Source organism: Phascolarctos cinereus, unplaced genomic scaffold (assembly GCF_003287225.1).
Source record: "Phascolarctos cinereus isolate Bilbo 61053 unplaced genomic scaffold, phaCin_HiC Scaffold_7;HRSCAF=346, whole genome shotgun sequence".
NCBI classification, from domain to species: Eukaryota; Metazoa; Chordata; class Mammalia; order Diprotodontia; family Phascolarctidae; genus Phascolarctos; species Phascolarctos cinereus.
The window spans coordinates 33285787-33304420 of record NW_027556180.1 but is presented as its reverse complement, the minus strand read 5'-3'; the positions used below and the strand labels follow the sequence as shown (position 1 = coordinate 33304420).

The window sequence follows — 18634 nt, the reverse complement described above, 5'->3', positions numbered from 1 at the left end:
TGATAGGAATCTACTTTGTTTCCAGGTCTTTGCTAGCGCACAAAAAAATGCTGCTATAAATATCTGATGTGCATGAGAGTTCTCTTTTTAATCACTGACTTCCTTGGGAAAGTTCTCTTTTTAGTCACTGGACTTCCTTGGGGTAGTGGAATTTCTGGGTCAAAGGAAATTTTATTTGCTGTCTTTGCATAATTTTATTGTGATTTTTAAAAACAGAAACATGGCAAACTCTAGTTTGAAAAAAAATTGGTCTACCTAGCGGTTTATTTTTTAAAATTCCAAGAGAGACCTTCAATGGTTCTCTATTCCTTACCAAGTAAAGTTCAAACTCCTACATTTAACTTACAAGCTCCTCCATAAACTACAGCCGCCACCATTTTTCAAGCTTATTCTGCCCACCACATATTTTATATCCCAGGCCATGAACAGACACCTGAAATTTCCTGCCACCATGCTACCGCTAACATTGCATCCTATATCTGGCTTGTCATTTGTGTGTTATATCTTCATACTAGTCTGTAAACTCTGAGGCCAGGGATTGTATTATATTTAAATTTACCATGTCTTCCAGCATAAAGGATAGAGTTTCGCAGGCAGCTAGGTGGTGCAATGGATAGAGCACTGGGTTTTAAGTCAGGAAGCCTGCAGTTCAAACCCAGTTTGATACTGTGTGACCCTGGGCCAGTCACTTAATTGCTGTTTGCCTCAGTTTCCTCATCTGTAAAATGGGGCTAAGGGTACCTATTTCCTGGGGTAGTTGTGAGGATCAAATGAGAAAATATTTGTAAAGCATTCAGCACAGTGCCTAAATACAGTAGGTGACATATAAATGCTAGCTATTGTAATAGTAGTAGTAGTAGTAGTAGTAGTAGTAGTAGTAATAATTAATAATAATAATAATAGCAATTATTATTATATGTTAGAGGACTCTTAAGTATTAATGAATTACCAATTCATTATCAAATTATAAGGAAAGGAAGAGAATGAAGGGTTTTAAAATAAATGGATAGAAATACTTTTGTTATCTACTGTCAGTACACACCATACATTTTGCTAAGTAGGACTTTGCTAAGGCAAGGACTTTTTTTTTTTATTAAGTAAATTGATTAGGTCCTAGAAATCAGAGAAATAAATGACAACTTTATAAGAATTTGAGGAAATGGTCTGCATTAAGCAATAGCTACTATTCATACAGCTCCTTACAGTTTACAGAGTACTTTGCATATATTTTGCCATTTGATTAAGCAATGATTTCATGAATGGCTACTTAAAATAATATTCTGTCTCTCAATAAATAGCAAATATAAATCATGTCCCTTAAGATGCTAAATAGTCACGGATTCCTATCAATTTGCATTCCTGGCTGTGTGGTTTATCTGGGCACCATTTATCTTTGGAGAAGTTAGCTAAATTAGAGTGCTACATTGCAATAAATATTCAAGCCTGTGACATCTATTTTCCCCCAGTTCATCAGTGCTAGGTTTATGAAGGAAAACAGTCCCTGAACCACAGCACTCTTCCACTAAGGTTACTCTGTGCCTTTTAGGGAGTTCAGAATAACTAAGGGTAGCAACTAGTTTAATTCGCAATGGAAAAATACTGCCAGGGGTGCATAACAATATCCCTTTTCCCTATTTTTTGACATTTAGAAAAAAAATTATATGACAAGAGAGAGAAATTAAAGATATAAGCACTGGCCATGTAGAGACATAACTATCCCTACCTTCAGCTAGTATGATGCTTTACTTAGAAAAATCCAGAGAATTTGCAGAGAGATTATTTGGACCAACCCAGAAGGGAACTGAGGTTAAGAGACATGAAGTTATTTCACAGTAGGCACAAAATCACAGATGGGGCCTTATAGAGCATATAGTCCAAACCCTTCATTTTACAGATGAGGAAACTGAGGTCTGGAGTAGAAGGGAGAGGAAGTGACTTCCCCAAGATCACAGAACTAACAGAGAGGGAAATTCTAACACACAGGGATACTAGAGGAGGTAGCAGTCAATATACCTCCATTAATTTTGGAAAATATATATGTCAAGAGGCTTGATAACTGGACAGCAGCCAGGCTGAAGTTCAGGGGTGCTTAGCCTTTTTTAGGGCATGAATCCCTGTGGCAGTCTAGAACCTGCAGACACCATCTCTGAATAATGTTGTTAAATTCATAAAATAAAATACATGGGATTACAAAAGAAAACAATTATATAAAAATGAAATTATCAAAATATCAAAAGAAAAAATTTCAGACTCCCAGGTCAAAAACTCCTACTGTAGTATGAAAAAATGGGTTTGTTAGGCATATTAATAATCGAAGTTGGTATAAAAATGAATTTAGAGATCACAGGAAGTATTCGTTACTTATCTTTCATATACTTATAAAAATCATTCTCGTCTGTTTATTAAAACAATATCCTGAGGAACTGCTATAGAAAACAATTAGCCTAATTTTAGCCAGTCTGTGTACTAGGAAGTGCTACAATTTCATTTCCTTTTAATCATTCATATCTTTAGCCTGCCTTTCCTCCCTCTACTTTTGGCTTAATCCTCTCATCATTCTCATTTCCTCCTTAACCTTTCCCACCCCTCACCCTGGGCCATCAGTGCCAAGTACTGAGGTTTTGCCTGAATCAGAATACCCATCATGTTCCCAACAAGCCTCCAGGTTAGGGATGCCATTTTCCTACAGTACAGAGAAACTCAGACTGACTCATATTAGCTTGGCTTCAGAGAGGGGGAGAGGGAGAGGACAGATAGGCGGCCTAGGGAGGTAGTTTAGAAGCCCATGAAGGCATTTTGAGTTCCTATGGAAAGGTGGCTGACCTCCAGCTTCCAAAGTGCCCCAAGACATCAGTGTGATAAAGTGAGGGAAAACAAACCACCCAGGAGAGCATTCTCTAAGAAAGAGGTCCTTGTGAATCCAGGAATTTCACAACCAACAGCTTCCTTCCCCAATTTCTGATTGTCTGAGAACCATCAAAGGGTCTTGCATTTATGCAAGCTGTTTGCCTTTCAAGGAAATTTCTCTGACAGGGGACAGATGCCTATATTAGGTCAGTTTGCTCCCTGGTGGGCCCTTCAAATCAATTGTTGATTGAAGTTCAATGGAGTTACTCATTACCAAGTGTGAACAATAGTGAATGCAAAGTCCAGGTTGTGTCTATTTGTAGGGCCAAAGTAAACTGCTCATTAGTATTAGTGAGAATATTTCTAGCATTACTACCAAAGAGGGTTAAAGCAATTTGGAGGGTTTTTTTTTTATTTTTGAAGAAACATAGATCCTTCTTGTAAACTATTTAAGATTACTTTTAATGTTATTTCTATACTACAGCTATGGTTTTAAATTCCAAATCACTGACTTACTTTTGCACAATTCCCATGGGATGGCATAAGCCTACTGCCATATCCTGTATACCTTAGGCAACTGGATCATTAAACTGGATCATTAAACTGGATCATTAAAGCTGGAAAGGATCTAGTCCAAGGCCTCATTTTCTAGAGGAAGAAACTGAGGCCAACAGAAGGGAAGGGACTTTTGGGAGGTCCTAGGCCTTAGCTATGGAGGTGGCGCTCAAACTTGGGTTCTGAGTCACCAAATCTGGTGTTCTCTCCACCAGATGAGTACTGCTGCCTCATTCCAACTACATAGCTCCTCAAGCCTAGAAACCAAAGCTTCCATTACTTTCTACTACAGGAATACCAGCAGGAAAACAGGACTTCAGTCAATGAATGGCTCAATTAGCATTTACTTTATGTCAGCACTGTGCTTTATGGCAAGGGGTATGAAGAAAGATACACAGATCCCCTGCACTCAAGGAGCTTCTTCCATGTTGTTCTATGTCCAGCATAAAGCCATAATTTGAAAATAAAACACACACCTTTTATATTCAAAGAGCTACAGGTCATAGTGTGATTAAATGTAGCTAGGAAAAAGGAGGTAAGTGCACTACGGTTCTTTTCTTAACCAGCAGGAGAGATGCCATCCTTTGTGTCCCAACTGCAGTGACCACCATCTTGGTGGCTTCTCTACTTGCTGAAGGACACCTGGAATCCTTCTTCCCATTTCTGCAGCTAGTCCTATCACTTTTTCTGCAGCTACATCATGGTGTCACTTTGGTTCTATTCTGTTTCCTGGAACTCCACAGCCATTCTCGATTACTTAATGTTATATACTGGATGGGCCACAGTACTTTTTAGGACCCTCAGTGTTGAAAGGGATCTCAAAGTCATCTGGTTTGTGGGAAGACTTCAAGCAGGGGGGAAACTATTTACCAGGGTAGCCTATTTCACTTTTAGATAGCTGTAATTATTAGGAAGTTTTCCCTTATAATGAGCCTAAATCTAACTCTGATTAATTCACCCCTTGTATCTGGTTCTATCTTTCAAGGTGAAGCAGAAATAGTCTAGTCTCTTCTTCCATATAATAGCCCTTTCAATGCTTGAAAGTAGCTATTATACATCTCTTTCCCCATATATCTGTTCCTTAGGCTAAGTATCATAAGGCTCTTCCACTGATTACCAAAAACCATCCAGCTTAAGAAGATCCTTCACATAATATATTCCAAGAGCTGAATACAGAACCGTATATCTGTCTCCTTTGAAGAAGTGGGGCACTATGGGTACCTGTGATGTTGGACTTGGGGGACAGTTTGGTTATTGTTGTTGAACTTTTTTTCCTTTGATTTTTATTCTTATAAGGGACCAGTCTTTAGGAGAGTGAGGAGATAGAGAACTCTATAGGGAAATCACAGTAAAACAACCACAAAAGATATCAACAAGAATTTTTAAAAGCTATGAGACTAGTACAATAAGAAATGTCAAAGAAGGCGGGAGAGACAGAGACCTGACTTCTGGCATATTCAAGGCATGGGCTATACTATACTATATACGGATGGACACACTATGATATTTCCAGGTTGAAGAATTTCATTTATTTTCATTTCTCCTAGAAGAAAAAAAAATGCAATGGCAAAGTGAAACACAGTTGGGATGAAAGTATGTGTATCTGTATGGATTTCTATTTACACATATACGAGCACACATGGTAGGGTGATGAGTGGACAGAGAGGAAGGGAGGGATGGATAGAGAGATGAATTTAAGTCAGAGACCACAGATCTAGAAAGGAACCTCCCTCATTTGACAGATAAAAAAACATTTACACACATATAGAAACACATATATAAACATTTATAAATATAAGGACTTATACATATAGTTGCTTTTTTGATAAAGCTCCAAAACTCTTTGAAAACAAAGAGGTGGACAATTTATATCATTCCAGCAGCAGATCTGGGACACATATCTAAGGAGTCAAAATCTGATAACTATTTACCTCTTGCAGAGAATTTTAAAAATGGGTTAGCCTTAAAAAAAAAAAAAGAGAGGAACTTCTGTTTTCAGGTTAAGCCATAAAGATTTCCTCCAGCTCTGATGTGCCCAGTCTTAGGAGAAAGACTGAGTCAACATGTTGGCTTCTTAAACCTGGATTTTGGAGCAACTGCAGGTCAGAAACCCAAATATTTAAACCACAGAATTTTCCCCTGTGCTGATTTTTGTTTATTCCAGGTAGACCAAATATTCTGGACATAATTTCTCCCTGATAACATCCAAATGCTAGTATAGAATTAACCAGTCAAAATAATTAGAGCAGTTTGGGTTAAGCTGCTATTTATATGGGTAAGGAGCAATCTTCCAAAAGAAAACATAAGAACAGTCTGGGCTGGGGATCTGAAAAAGGAAATCCTGAGGTGCTTGGAAGGTGGGAAGAGTATCCCTTTGCGCTCAGAACATCTAAATAAAGAGGTCTGAGTATACTATGACAACACAGTAGTCTCCTATTCAGGACTCTTCATGCTCTATTAATAACCAAGGACGATTTCATATTTTATGAGGAACCTGCAAAGGTTCATGGCCCTTCCTCTTAACTACCATCTGGTGGATAAAAAGAATACAACTTGAAATATTTATGAGACTGTCATTGATGCTGAGAAATCCCGAAGACATACCTGTGGTTTCTCAATTCCTGAAAGAATGTCTTGAACCCTTTTTGCTTCTGAGTCATACTCTAAGGGGAAAAAAAAGAGAGAGAAGAAAAGAAAAGTAAGTTACTACCAGTAGATGGCACCCACTCCCAAATCCTTCAGGTTTTCACAATGGCATCTTAACTAGGAACCATTACAACTTAGTGTTATCTAACAAGCGAACTCTTGGCAACATTTTTCTATTAAGGAATGAAAACCACAAGAAACATATCTTGTCTATGACAAGGCCAACTCTGCACAAGGACAAGAGTTCTGGGCGGAGGGATGTGGGATGTGCTAACCTGGAAACACATCCAGTTGGTCTACACGTGTTGATGAGTTTCACACTAGGATTTATTTAGCAAGATGTCAGCCTTAGGAGAAAGAATTAGAGCTGGGAGAAACAACTCAGTCCAATCTTCTCATTGTATGGATGAGGAAAGAAGCCCAGATATGAAGAATAACTTGCTCAGGGCCACTGTTACTCAATGGTAGAGTGGGTGGGAGGTTCTGCAATTTGATTCAAATCGATTCAATTTGATTCAACGTGTTTTTATTAATAGTCAGGCACTGTACCAAGTACTAGAGATGCCAAGAGATAAATAAATGATCTTTGTAGGCCCACAGCCTGGCACAATGCCTGGCACATGGTAGACATTTAATGAATGTTGGCTAATTGATCAAATCCTTGGGAGAGAATGAAGGGATAGAGCAGCATATATTTTCATCCCTCTCTGGGCTGCACTAGAGACCTACCTTTTAGAGAGAAGGGTGAAAGATTGAGGAAAGGCAGAAATACATTTGCCGGTGACATTCAAGAAAGTGATTATAGAAGATTGCAAACCCTCAAAGGGCAAAGACAATTTTATTTTCATCTTTGTATACCCAGCAGGCACTTAATAAATGCTGACTGGTTGACTAGCGGAATGATAGGGACAAAGCTAGGCTCAAAAGGATTTAAGACATCATGCTTAAAAAATCTGGCAGAGAAAATTAGAGAAGAGATGAGGCGATACCTGGGAGAAGTAGCAAACTTGAGAGTCATTTTCAAAGGAAGAAGAGAAACAATAATGATAACGATAGCAGTAGTAGTAGTAGTAGTAATAGTATTAGTAGTAGTAATAGCAGCAGTAGGAGCAGCAGCAGCAATAATAGTAGTAGTAGTAGTAGTAGTAGTAGTAGTAGTAGTAGTAGTAGTAGTAGTAGTAGTAAAAGACAAGGCCCAGGATGCAGTGAAGCAAATGGAGGCTGGTGCAGGAATATTTTTAGATGTACACATTAAGAGCTTCACAGGACTAGCATGACATAAAGGATTGATAAAAGAAAGATAATGCTTTTAAAATGAAACTGCTCCATAAAAAGCTGTCTTATGTCCAAGGGACTGTGAACATAAAAGCAGGGGGTGAGTTAGTGGGTAGTAACAGAAATGCAAAGGAAAGAAAAAGATAATAAAAGAAAAATTTCCAAAAGGAAACAAGCCAACAAAATGAATAAATAAATAAATAAACTAAGTGTTACAAACCGGCTGTTACTGTTTGTATATTCTCAGAAAAGAAGAACGACCTTTCTATTGAAAATGACAGAACAAAAATAGCTAGTGGAGCTGATGCCCAAGATAATGAAGGAGATAGTAGGGGAGCATCTGGCAGCCCTGATGAATTCAAGCCCCGGGAGCCAAACAACTGCATCCTCTGGGCCAAAAAAACAAAATAAAAAACTGCAGATGTGGGGCAGCTAGGTGGTGGATAGAGCCTCGGCCCTGAAGTCAGGAGGACCTGAGTTCAAATGAGGCCTCACACCAAACACTTGACACTTACTAGCTGTGTGACCCTCGGCAAGTCACTTAACCCCAACTGCCTTAAAAAACAAACCAAAACAAAATAAAAAAAACCCTGTAGATGCGACAGCTGAGCTAGCTGCCATCAGTGATACATGAAAAAACATGACAAACAAGAACGGCAAATGTCCCAATTTTCAAAAATAAAATTTAAAAAGCGTAGCGTAGAGATAGAGTTGTCTAGCCATAGATCAGTGAACTTTACTCTGATTCATGGGAAAGCTCGTGGAGGGCTCATTAAGAGATGGCTGGGGTCCGGATGGATGGCAAAGGGGTGAATCCAAAGAGCTGACTTCACCAGGTTATGCCAGACTAAACTCATTACTAAACAAAGAGGGGAGGGGGATGCTGTGCATATAGCTTATTCAGATATTAGCAAAATTTTTGGTAAAACATCCCACTGCTACTCTGGTGGAAAAGATGGAAAAGATGGAGGCAGAGAGATTAGTTAAAGGTTCCAAAGAAACGGGGGGTATTTAGCCAGGAGAAAGGAGGCTTGGGGGGATGTGATGGTTATGTTTAAATGGGGAAAGGCTTAGAGAGAGTTCTGTTGGGCACCAGAAGGCAGAAGTGGGGACGAGGAATGGACAGTGCAGAGAGGCCAAGCTAGGCTCCGGGTCAGAAAAAGCTTCCCAACACCAACACTCAGGACCGTCCACAAGTGGAAGGGAGAGAAGCAGTGGCTTCGTCTTCCTTGGAAGTCTTCAAGTAGAGGAAAGACAATCACTTGTCTTAACTATAGTGTCTTCCTTCTGTTAATTATTTCCTATTCATCCTGCACAAATATTGTTTTGTACATAATCACTTGCAAGCTCCTTGAGGGCAGGGGCTGTCTTTTGCCTCTTTTTCTATCCTCAGCCCTTAGCACAGTGTGTGCCACATACCAGGCACTTAGTAGATTCTTATTGATTATGTTATAGAGGGGATTGCTTTTGTTTTGGGGTTAGATAACAGGACTGTTGAGGTCCCTTCTAACTCCCAAATTCCATGACTCCATTATCACAGTGTAATATTTTATACACACTTTTAAAAACTGCTAACATAACAGTTTCATAAATTATCCTCCTTTTTGTTCTTTATTGTATGTTGAAATGCTCATATTTATCAGCGTTAGTTAAGTGCATGAGAAAAAAAGAAAAGAGAATGAATCAGTCAGGAAGACCTACATTCAAATCCAGTCTGGGACACTTACTAGTTATGTGACACTGGACAAGTCACTTAATCTCTTTCTGCCTCAGTTTCCTCATTTGTAAAATTACAATAGCTTTTACCTCCCAGAGCTGTAAAGATCAAATATTTGTAGCAAATTTTATAAACCTTAAAGTGCTATGTACATGTTATTATCATTATTAATTATTGTTATCATTATCAGCACACTGGAAGACAAGGAACAAGGTTATATCTAACACTCAAACATTCTGATTGTTCATCTATATTGTACCATAGTCTGAAAGACATATAAAAGAATACAAAACCCACGTTTTATGTGAATTAATGAGAAAGAAAGAAATGTTCCAGGCAGACCATAGGTTACCTAAAGGAAGGAATGATTCTCCTTTTGTTTTGATAATCCTAACTCCAGGCAAAAAGCAAACCCTCAACAAAAGTTCCATCTTTTTTTTTTTAAATGTTATTTTAAAAGTTCCCTCTTTCAATGCAATTGATCGCTTCACTATGAGTGTCAATGCAGGACAACAGACCTCAACACAAGGCCCGGAACACAGCAAGTACCATGCTGACTGATTGCCCAGGATACAACAGATTTCTGATAACCTGTCAACCTGAACATTCATCAAAAACAGCAGAAAGACCACTGGATTTGAGGTGGGAGGACTCAAGACCAAACGCATGCCTTTGACACTTACCACCTATATACGACATAATCCCTTATTTTCTCTGTTTCTCAATCTCCTCATTAGCAAAACTAGAGGGTCAAACTGGATGGTGCTGGGTGGTACTGAAGACCCCTTCCGGCCTAGGCAGAGAGATAGCTAACTAGGGGTGCGAAGTGAGGCACATGCATTGCTCAACGTGTGGATTTACTCTGCTTGACTGTGAAGGGAGGATGCTATGGGGAGGGGAGGATAGTGTTACTGGGAAATGACAGGATGACAGTGATGTTTTAAAAAACATCATTAAAGCTTTTTTAAAAGAAATCAGTCTGGTGGCAGCTGCATATAAAATATTCCTCAAAAGCTAATGCGCCAATATGAATATGTTGTCTTTCCTAACATGATCTGAATAACTAAGTTAATTTAATTCACCACGCATTTCTCCTTCATGAAACACTGACATGTGTCTGAGAGTGACCTGGACATGACTCATCCTGCTCACAAAATCCCTCCATGGCCCAGCTGCACCTCAAACGGAGGTTGTGAAGCTTGGCGTAAGTTTTCCATGAAACAAAGCCAGCCACAAACATGCAGGCATGGGCTCCCAGGAAGGGGGTTTGGGGTGGGGAGAGAAAGAACAGGAACAGAATGGAATTCTCTAAGAAAATTAAAACGTTTTAAAGGCAACAGCCTTGGGGCCTGCACAGAGATTCTTTATTTCGATATCAAAGGACTTTTCCTAATATTCTGTCTCCTATTTTGAAAGGTACTTAAGAGTTGGCCACAGTTTTATTTTTTTTAAATGATGCCTTTTGTTTTTATGTTATATTATGTATGTGTGTATACGATGCTTTCCAGTCTCTGTACATCTTTATTTCATTTTATTGAAATCTTTAGTTTTTCAATCATCTTAATTTCTGAATAAATTCCTCTCCCTTTCCTACCCAGTGAGCTGCCCCTTGTAATAAAAAATGAAAATTGAAAGGGGAAAATTACCATCCTTGAGTTCAGCCAAAGCAATCAACAATTCAGGTGAGTCTGACAATACAGTATAATCATGCTTAACGCCCACAGTCCTCCCCCTCTGAGATAAGAGCATTTCCTCAAGTCTTCTATGGGGCCATGATTGTTCATTATAATCACACAGAGTTCAGTTTCATTTCAATGGCTTTTTCCATGTACATTGTTGCAATTATGGTGTATGCTGACTTCTTGGTTCTGCTGGTTTCACTCTGTATCAGTTCATACCAATCTTCTATTACTTTTCTGAATTTTTCCTATGCCTTGCTTCTTACAATATAAGGATGTTTCTTTCTGTGTTCATGTGTCACCATTTATGTAGGCAACACCCTACTGATGGGCAGTACCTACAGGGTGTCCAATTCTTTTCTTAAAAATTTTATTATTTTTAACATTTAAATTACAAATTCTCTCCCTCTCAACCCTCCCCCACACATTGAGAAAGCAAGTAAAATCATACCAATTACGCATGTGAATTCATGCAAAACATATTACCATATTAGCCATGCTTTTTTTTAAATAAGCAAAAAAACAAAAGCAAGATAAAATTGTACTTAAGTTTTCACTCAGAGTTCATCAGTTCTCTCTCTCTCTCTGAAAGCAGATAGCACTTTTTCATCATGCGTCCTCTGGAATTTTCTTGGATCACTGTATTGATCAGAGTAACCAAACCCTTCATAGTTGATCATCATTCTTTTGGGGAGCATGGCTTTGAGGTAGTCCATTAATTCTTACATTATTTTTCCTGGATCTATTTTCCATGAGCTATTTCATATTTTCTTCTATTTTTTATTCTTTCAATTTTTGTTTTTATTGTTTTATTGTTTCCTGAAATCTCCTGGATCTCCAATGATAATTCTTAAAGGAATTATTTTCTTCAGTGGGCTTTTGTACCTCTTTTTCCATTAGGCCAATTGTGTTTTAAGGTGTTATTTTCTTAAAATTTTTTTTGTGCCTATTTTACCAAGCTAACTTTCATAATTTTCGTGCATCACTCTCACTGCTTTTCGCGATTTTTCCTCTCCCATTCTTATCTCTTTCTTTAACTCTTCCAGGAATTCTTGTTGGGCTTGGGTCCAATTAGCATTTTTCTTTGAGGCTTTGTAGCTGTTTTCACATTGGTGCCGCCTTCTGAGCTTGGGTGTTTGTCTTCCTTGCCATTATAGCAGCTTTTTATGGTCAAGTTCTTTTTTTGTGGTTGAGATTTGCTCATTTGCCTAGTCTATTTCTTCAATTTCGACTTCGTGTTAAAGTTGTACTCTGCTCACATGGGGGTGGGGAAGCCGCGTGCCAAGCTTCAGGCTATTTTGTGCTGCTGTTTTCAGAGCTAGTTCTGGAGGTCTGCAAGTTTTCAGTACTTCCAAGGTGGTGTGATCTGGGGAGAGCTATGCTCACTGCTCTCCTGGCTTGTGCTCTGGTCTTTACCAGGAAGGTCCTTACCCTTGTTTCCCTACAGCTGCAAGTAGCAGTGCTCCTCTTGGCCCTGGAACTGGGTCTAGGTCCCCTGCTCTCCTCCAGCCATAAGTGCTCCTCTCCATTCTGGAACTGCAACCCAGAACTGATTACGGGCAAGAGGGCTGCCAATCGGTGCCAAGTGCACCCAGTGTCAGCAAAAGATCCGCTATAACCTTCTTCGGACCAGTTGTCTGACCCCGTTACCATCTCTGGACCGAGAGCTTCTGAATCTGTCGCTACTGTTGTGGTCACCTCCCAGGCCCACTGCTGGCGCCTGTGCCCAACCTAGTGTTACAGACTGCTCTCGTGGACTTCCTAAGTTGTCTTAGGGGAAGAATGTCTCGCCTCAACCTTCTGTTAGCTCTGCCACTCCAGAATTTGATTTGAGGCATTATTTTAAAGTTGCCTGGAGGGGAATGTTGGGAGAATCAAGCTAGACTGCTGCCTTACTCTGCCATTTTGGTCCCACCCCTCAGTTCTTTTCTACAATAAAAACAGTGCTGCTATGTTTTATTATCTGTGGGTCTTTCTCTTCTTGACTGCTTTTGGAAGTGTGTTGTTAGTAACTTCTCAATAGAGCATAGCATCCAATTGTTTTCCAGAATGGCTCACTTCAGTTTAATAAGCATGCATTATATAAAGGCACTGTCCTATGCACCAGAGACGCACACAAAAAACCCAACCAAACAAAAATCAAAACCAGTATTTGCCCTCAAGGAGTTTAAGTTCCATGGGAACTTAGCCTGCACAAAACACAAAGTCTACACAGAGGTTGGGAGAAGCAAATTTAAAAAGGGGACAACCCTAACCATGGAGAGGATGTGGCCCCACTGTTACCAAGTAATCATTGGTAAAACACAACTGTCTGTTTACGCCCACCCCAGGCCTCTTCACCACTCTGTGGATGGATGATTCGTACGCAGTGTAGCGCTGTGTCTGCAGGCAGAAGACCTGGGTTTGAATCATGGCACTGCTTCCTACCATCTACTATCTGTAAGGCTTTGGTCAAGTCACTTCATTTCTCAGTTTCCCTATCTGTCAAACGAGAGGGGTGGGCCAGATGACCTCTGACATCCCTTCCAGCCCTAAATCTATGGTCATATGAAGGACACTGGTGCTCAAGGATTTTGTCCCCCCACTAGAGAGCACTTGGGGACAATGAAAACTACAGCACAATTTTCTAAGCGTCACCCACAAAGCCTCTCTTCTTCTTCCCTGGCATTGGGCCAATTCACGGCCTAAAAGCAGAGACTGCACAAGAGATCGTACTATCAGACTACCTCAGTGAACTGCTGAGCCAACCCCTATCATTGTTCGGAAAACACGCATGCTTCATCCACTTGGTTGTTCATGTGTGGGTGGTCAGGCTGATCTCTTTGGAACGGTTGTGGTGTCACTGAGGAAGACTACAGCATTTGGGGGCTTGATGTCAGGAAAGCATAATCTGCAAACAACAGAATTTGGAGGTTTTCACTATTTATAGGGAAATCAATGGATATTTATTAGGCCCTTATTAGGTGCCAAGTGTTCAGGATACAAAAAGTCACGTCCGATTCTTCAGGACCCCATTTGTGGTTTTCTTTGCAAAGACACTGGAGTGCTCTGCCATCTCCTTCTCCAGCTCATTTTTCACACACGAGGAACTGAAGCAAACTGGGTCAAACGATTTGCCCAAGGTCACACAGCTAGTGTCTGAGGCCATATCTGAACTCAGGTCTTCTTGACTCAAGAAGCTTACATTCTCCAAATGAAGATCACTTCATCAGGACTCTGTAGGTGTTTTTCCATTTCAGTGTGGAATACTCTTGGCAAGTGCACATCTATTTTTTTATGACCTTCTGTTGATACTGATAATCAGAGTAACTCTGAAGAAACTTATCTCCTAGGTTGCATCTATCCAAGAATATTAACCTAGACATGGAAGGCAGCTTTTTGAAAAAGAGCCCTTCAGGCTACTCGGCAGTCCTATGCCCATTTTATTTTTAAGCCAACGCTGCAGGATCTTCTATTCTTTACACCTTTCATTCTTATTCTGACTCTTCATCAGGATTCAGAATGGCTGCGGGTTCTCCAGACAGGACAAAGCATGCTCTATTCAGCAGGAAGGTTTTCCAGTACTATGCTGATAGCAGACTGGATCTGCCAGCATTGTGCCAGATTAGAACATTTGTAACTTAATTGGTATTTGATTCATTTCAGCATCAGCTATGGTCATCTGAAAAAGCTAATCATACATGTGTGGTGAGGCCACGTGGAATCATGGAGAGACAGACCTGTTCTCTGAGTCAGAGAGGTCTGAGTTCGAGGCATACCTCTGACCTACATTAGTTATATTACACTGAGTCTTCACTTAAATCTCTCAGCATCCTAGGCAATGCCCTGAGACTACATTGCAGAGAAGGTGCCATTCTGCATCGGTGGAAGTATGGAACCTAGTAGTTCTGTAAGAATGTGTGTGTGTGTGTGTGTGTGTGTGTGTGTGCGCATGTGTGCACATGTATGTGCAGAGAGACAGAGAAAGAAACAGAGATAGAAAGAGGGGGTGGGGTGGAAGCTAGTTAGGTGGTACAGTGGATAGAGAGCTGGGCCTGGAGACAGGAAAACCTGAGTTCAAATCCATCCTCAGTCACTAATTGTGTGATGCTGGGCAAGTCACTTAACCTGTTTGCCTCAGTTTCTTCATCTATGAAATGGGGGGGTAATAACAGCACTTACCTCCTAGGGTTGCTATGAGGATCAAATGAGATAATATTTGTAAAGCACTTAGAACAGTCCCTGAGCCAAATCACCAAGTTCTTTGTTTCAGTAACAAAACTCAAACTCCAGTGACCTGATGGGGAGCGGACACACGGGTTCCTACAAGCTACCTCAACATCACACCTCCAGTGGGGAAGATAGTCCATCTCTAACAAAAAGAAGGCTGGACCCAATCAAAAGAGGATCGTGGGATAGCAGCTCTAGAGCCAGATGGCTACATGGAGGCCATTTAGAACACCTTGGTTTACGGGAGACTGTCCAGAGACACTGCCTCATGTCGTACAGGTAGTTAAGATTCAGAGGCAGGCTGGAACCTGCCTTCTCTCATCCCACAAGTAAAATCCCTTTCATTAGACCATGCTTCTCTCCCCAAACCCTGCATCACATGAGATAAGACCAATGCTAGTTTCCATGTCTGCTCCCAGATGGGCTGAAATGATGGAAAGCCCTGAACTCATGAAAACCGCCCCCCTGCAAAGACAGCTTGCTACCCTAGGATTGTTCCACATTTTTTCCTTTGCAGAAAAGGAAGTTATCCAGCTAGAGCCTTGGTGGCTGCCCAGAGACTGTATCTATTGTTTCAACAGCCCCTTCGTTCCGAGGGGATGACATCAGGCCAGGCTTCTCTTGTGAACCTCGTGTCTCCTTCGCAGGCACGGCTTCTCCATTTGCAGAGAGGCTAGTCATAACGTCATATGCTTTACTAAGGTCTGCAAGGGAGGAGATGGCCTGGCTGTGCTTCCAAAGGATCGTTACATCAAGCCACACATACCTGAGCTAGAAACTTGGCACTTTGCAAGAGAAAGGCAAAAATGGGACAAGAGGGAGTGGAGAAAAATCTCAAGTAAATCAATAAAACAACAAAATACTACAGTATGTTAGGAAATTAAAGAAAATGTTCATCTCAATGAAAGCAAATATTCCTTTGAAAACAGAGGTTGTGCACCCAATGATACAAAAGAAAGTGAAATAGAGATACCAAAAGGTACTGGGAAAAGCGAAAAGCAAGGGGCATGGTCAGGGGATGGAGCTGTGATTTGATTGGTGTAGGGAGCCATCAGTAAAAAAACTCCCTTTATCATTATAGTATGGTGCCTGCTCTCTAAGTTACAGTCTAGAAAGTTGTTCAGTACCCAGAAAGACTTAAGCGATTGGCCCTGGGCTCACAGGGCAGATTTGAACCCAGGTCTTCTTGGCTTGGAGGCCAATAATCTTGCTGTGGAAAAGGTGCCACGAGAAAACTATTCAGCTGATCCATATGCCTTTGTCAAGTGTCTACTCTGTGCCAAGCTCCATGTGCTCACATGCTGAAGAAGCAACCACAAAAATCAAACTGTCCTTGTTGTCAAGGGGATGGCATTCTCATAGATTCTATTGGGAAGATAATATGTACAGTTACAGGGATATACAAAATATGTTCCCCAAAAGGTACAAGAAAGCCTGAGGGGGCAGGGACCAGTAGCTGGTGGGACAAAGAGAATGACAGATTGGAAGATAGCTTAGAGGTGAGGGGGCCACAGGATCACAGAAAAGACCACAGACCTAGAATTGGAAACGATTTGAGCAGACCTTTAGCCCAACCTCTTCATATTATAGATAGGGAAACTGAGGCCCAGCGAAGTAGCAGGTAGAAAAATGAATCAAATATCTCACAAGAAAGCACAATTGACTACCAACTAATAATGCCTACCAAATAACCAGGATCAATAGTCAATGGTTTTTGCAATCAGTACTCTGGAAGATGGATGGTTTCATCAGTGTGGGTACTCCCTCCATCAATATAATCTAGACAGCAATTCTGGCAGACGGTTTTGAATTTTTAAAATAATCCCATGCCCCAGGAAGACCATTTTCTTGTGAGTCTCCAGTTTTCTGTACTGAAAAAACCTCATCCCGTGGAAGCTGACTTTTGGCTGAAGGCAGCTTCAGCGAGGAGGGTCTTTGGAGGGGAGACACACAGTCTGCTACCAGGCCGACCCTGGAGGACTTGCACAAGCCTGGTTCCCCCTGGCATAGTCTTTAATTACTGAGTGTCCCCTCCACACTATGATTAAGGCATTGAATATGACGTTTAATGTCAGAGCCCAAAGAAATCTGCCCGAGGAAAGTTCGATGGTGGAAGTGGCCCAAATGCAAACATCCCTGTTACACTTGAGACAGGAAAGCCTACTGCTTACAGTGCGAAAACCAACAACACTTTAGTCGTAGTAGTTTCTGTGACAATGATCTCATTTTTTTTAACTTAATGTGAGATTTTTTCCAACACAGAAAACTTATGAGGAAAATCTCTTTACTGAGGCAGAACTGCTCCTTCCCAGTGACTTATTTTCATGAGAGAGAGGTGAGGAACGCAGGGAGTGGACTGAGATTTTTTTTTAAAAACAAGACCAATGCAGAAATTTGTTTTCCTTGAATATGTATATTTCTTACAGGAGTCTTCTTTATCTTCTCCCCTCCCCCCACCCCAATGGGGTATGGGTGGCAGGGAGAGATTATCCTTTTTTTAAAGGAATTTTTTTAATTGACTTAAAAAGTGAGTGATAAAAAACTCAATCTTTCAAACTAAATAATCTTCCACAGAACTGCAGGAAAGAGAATGCAAAATGGAAGCCTTGGGCTGATCACATAGGGAATGGGGGAGGACCTTTGGGTCAGGTCTTTTCATTAAAAGATCTGGTCACTAAGAAGATTCCAAAGCCTTCAAAAAAGCAAGTAAAGGGAAATGGATATCAGTAGTTGGAACCTCGTCCTGTATACAAGGGGCCACCTGTGCGTGTAAGCCAGTAGGATGCCCCTTCATGACTCTGGCTAGAACATGGCAGACAGACCACCTTCTCTTTTCCTAGGAGCCCATCTGAGAGGAGTCGCACTGTGAGCATCTACGACAGCTCATCTGTAAGGAAGAGAGAGGAGGCAGGGAAAAACCCAAAGAATTAAACATGATACAAGGGCCATGTCTAGACCTTTAATAAAAATGGAGGTCCTAGGAGGTCTGGACCAACGCTCTGTTCTCACTCAGTAAGAAACTTTTCTGTTGACTCCACAAAGGGAGATGACATATGTATGCAACTGGGCAAGGGATGACATGGGCATTTTTTTTTTACCCGAAAGAACAGCCAGTTAAACATGGATAGCAAACCCACAGAAACGGGTCAAATAGAAGGTAGACATGCTTGCTTGGCAGATGGGAAGCACGCTAGCCCTCTTCTGCCATCTGTGTGTCTGGGCTGTTTTACTGGTTAGCTCAGCCCTAATGTGGGCCAGATTTGGCATGTATATTTTAGGGGAAACTTCTACTCCGTGATTATCGACCAAAAGCCGCTACCCTCCCTGGGTGTGTAACAGCTAGGCAGACACTTAAACACAGGATAGCTAGCTTTACAAAGGTAATGAAAGATTATGCTCTACTTTCTGCACTGTGGTTCTAGAAATGCTCCTATAAGGTCCTGACTTTGAAGACTTGGCCCAGCATGGCCAACATCTTACAGTCGACAGTAAAGGTGACGGCTCACATTTCTGTAAGGTTTTCAGGTGTGCAAAGCACTTCCCTCCCCACGATCTTGTAAAGGCAGATAGGAGAAGTGTAATGGTGCCCTTACTCCCCACCAAGCCATCTGAATGGCTCCTGGTACCCATCACAGACAGGGAAGGGGACAGGGATCAGTGTGGAGGAGGAAGGTGGTATTATAATAATAATGAAGATGATAACAGT

General features: G+C 40.9%; 1 protein-coding gene across 2 annotated transcripts in view; it reads right to left on the bottom strand.

Moving 5' to 3' along the window:
* FNDC3B (fibronectin type III domain containing 3B) overlaps positions 1–18634 on the bottom strand; it is a 392602-nt gene that overhangs the window by 106357 nt on the left and 267611 nt on the right. For both annotated transcript variants that reach the window (XM_078147676.1, XM_020980457.2), the window contains one exon: positions 6007–6065. In XM_078147676.1, the coding sequence (XP_078003802.1) occupies positions 6007–6065 (59 nt within the window). The remainder of the gene's footprint in view (positions 1–6006; positions 6066–18634) is intronic.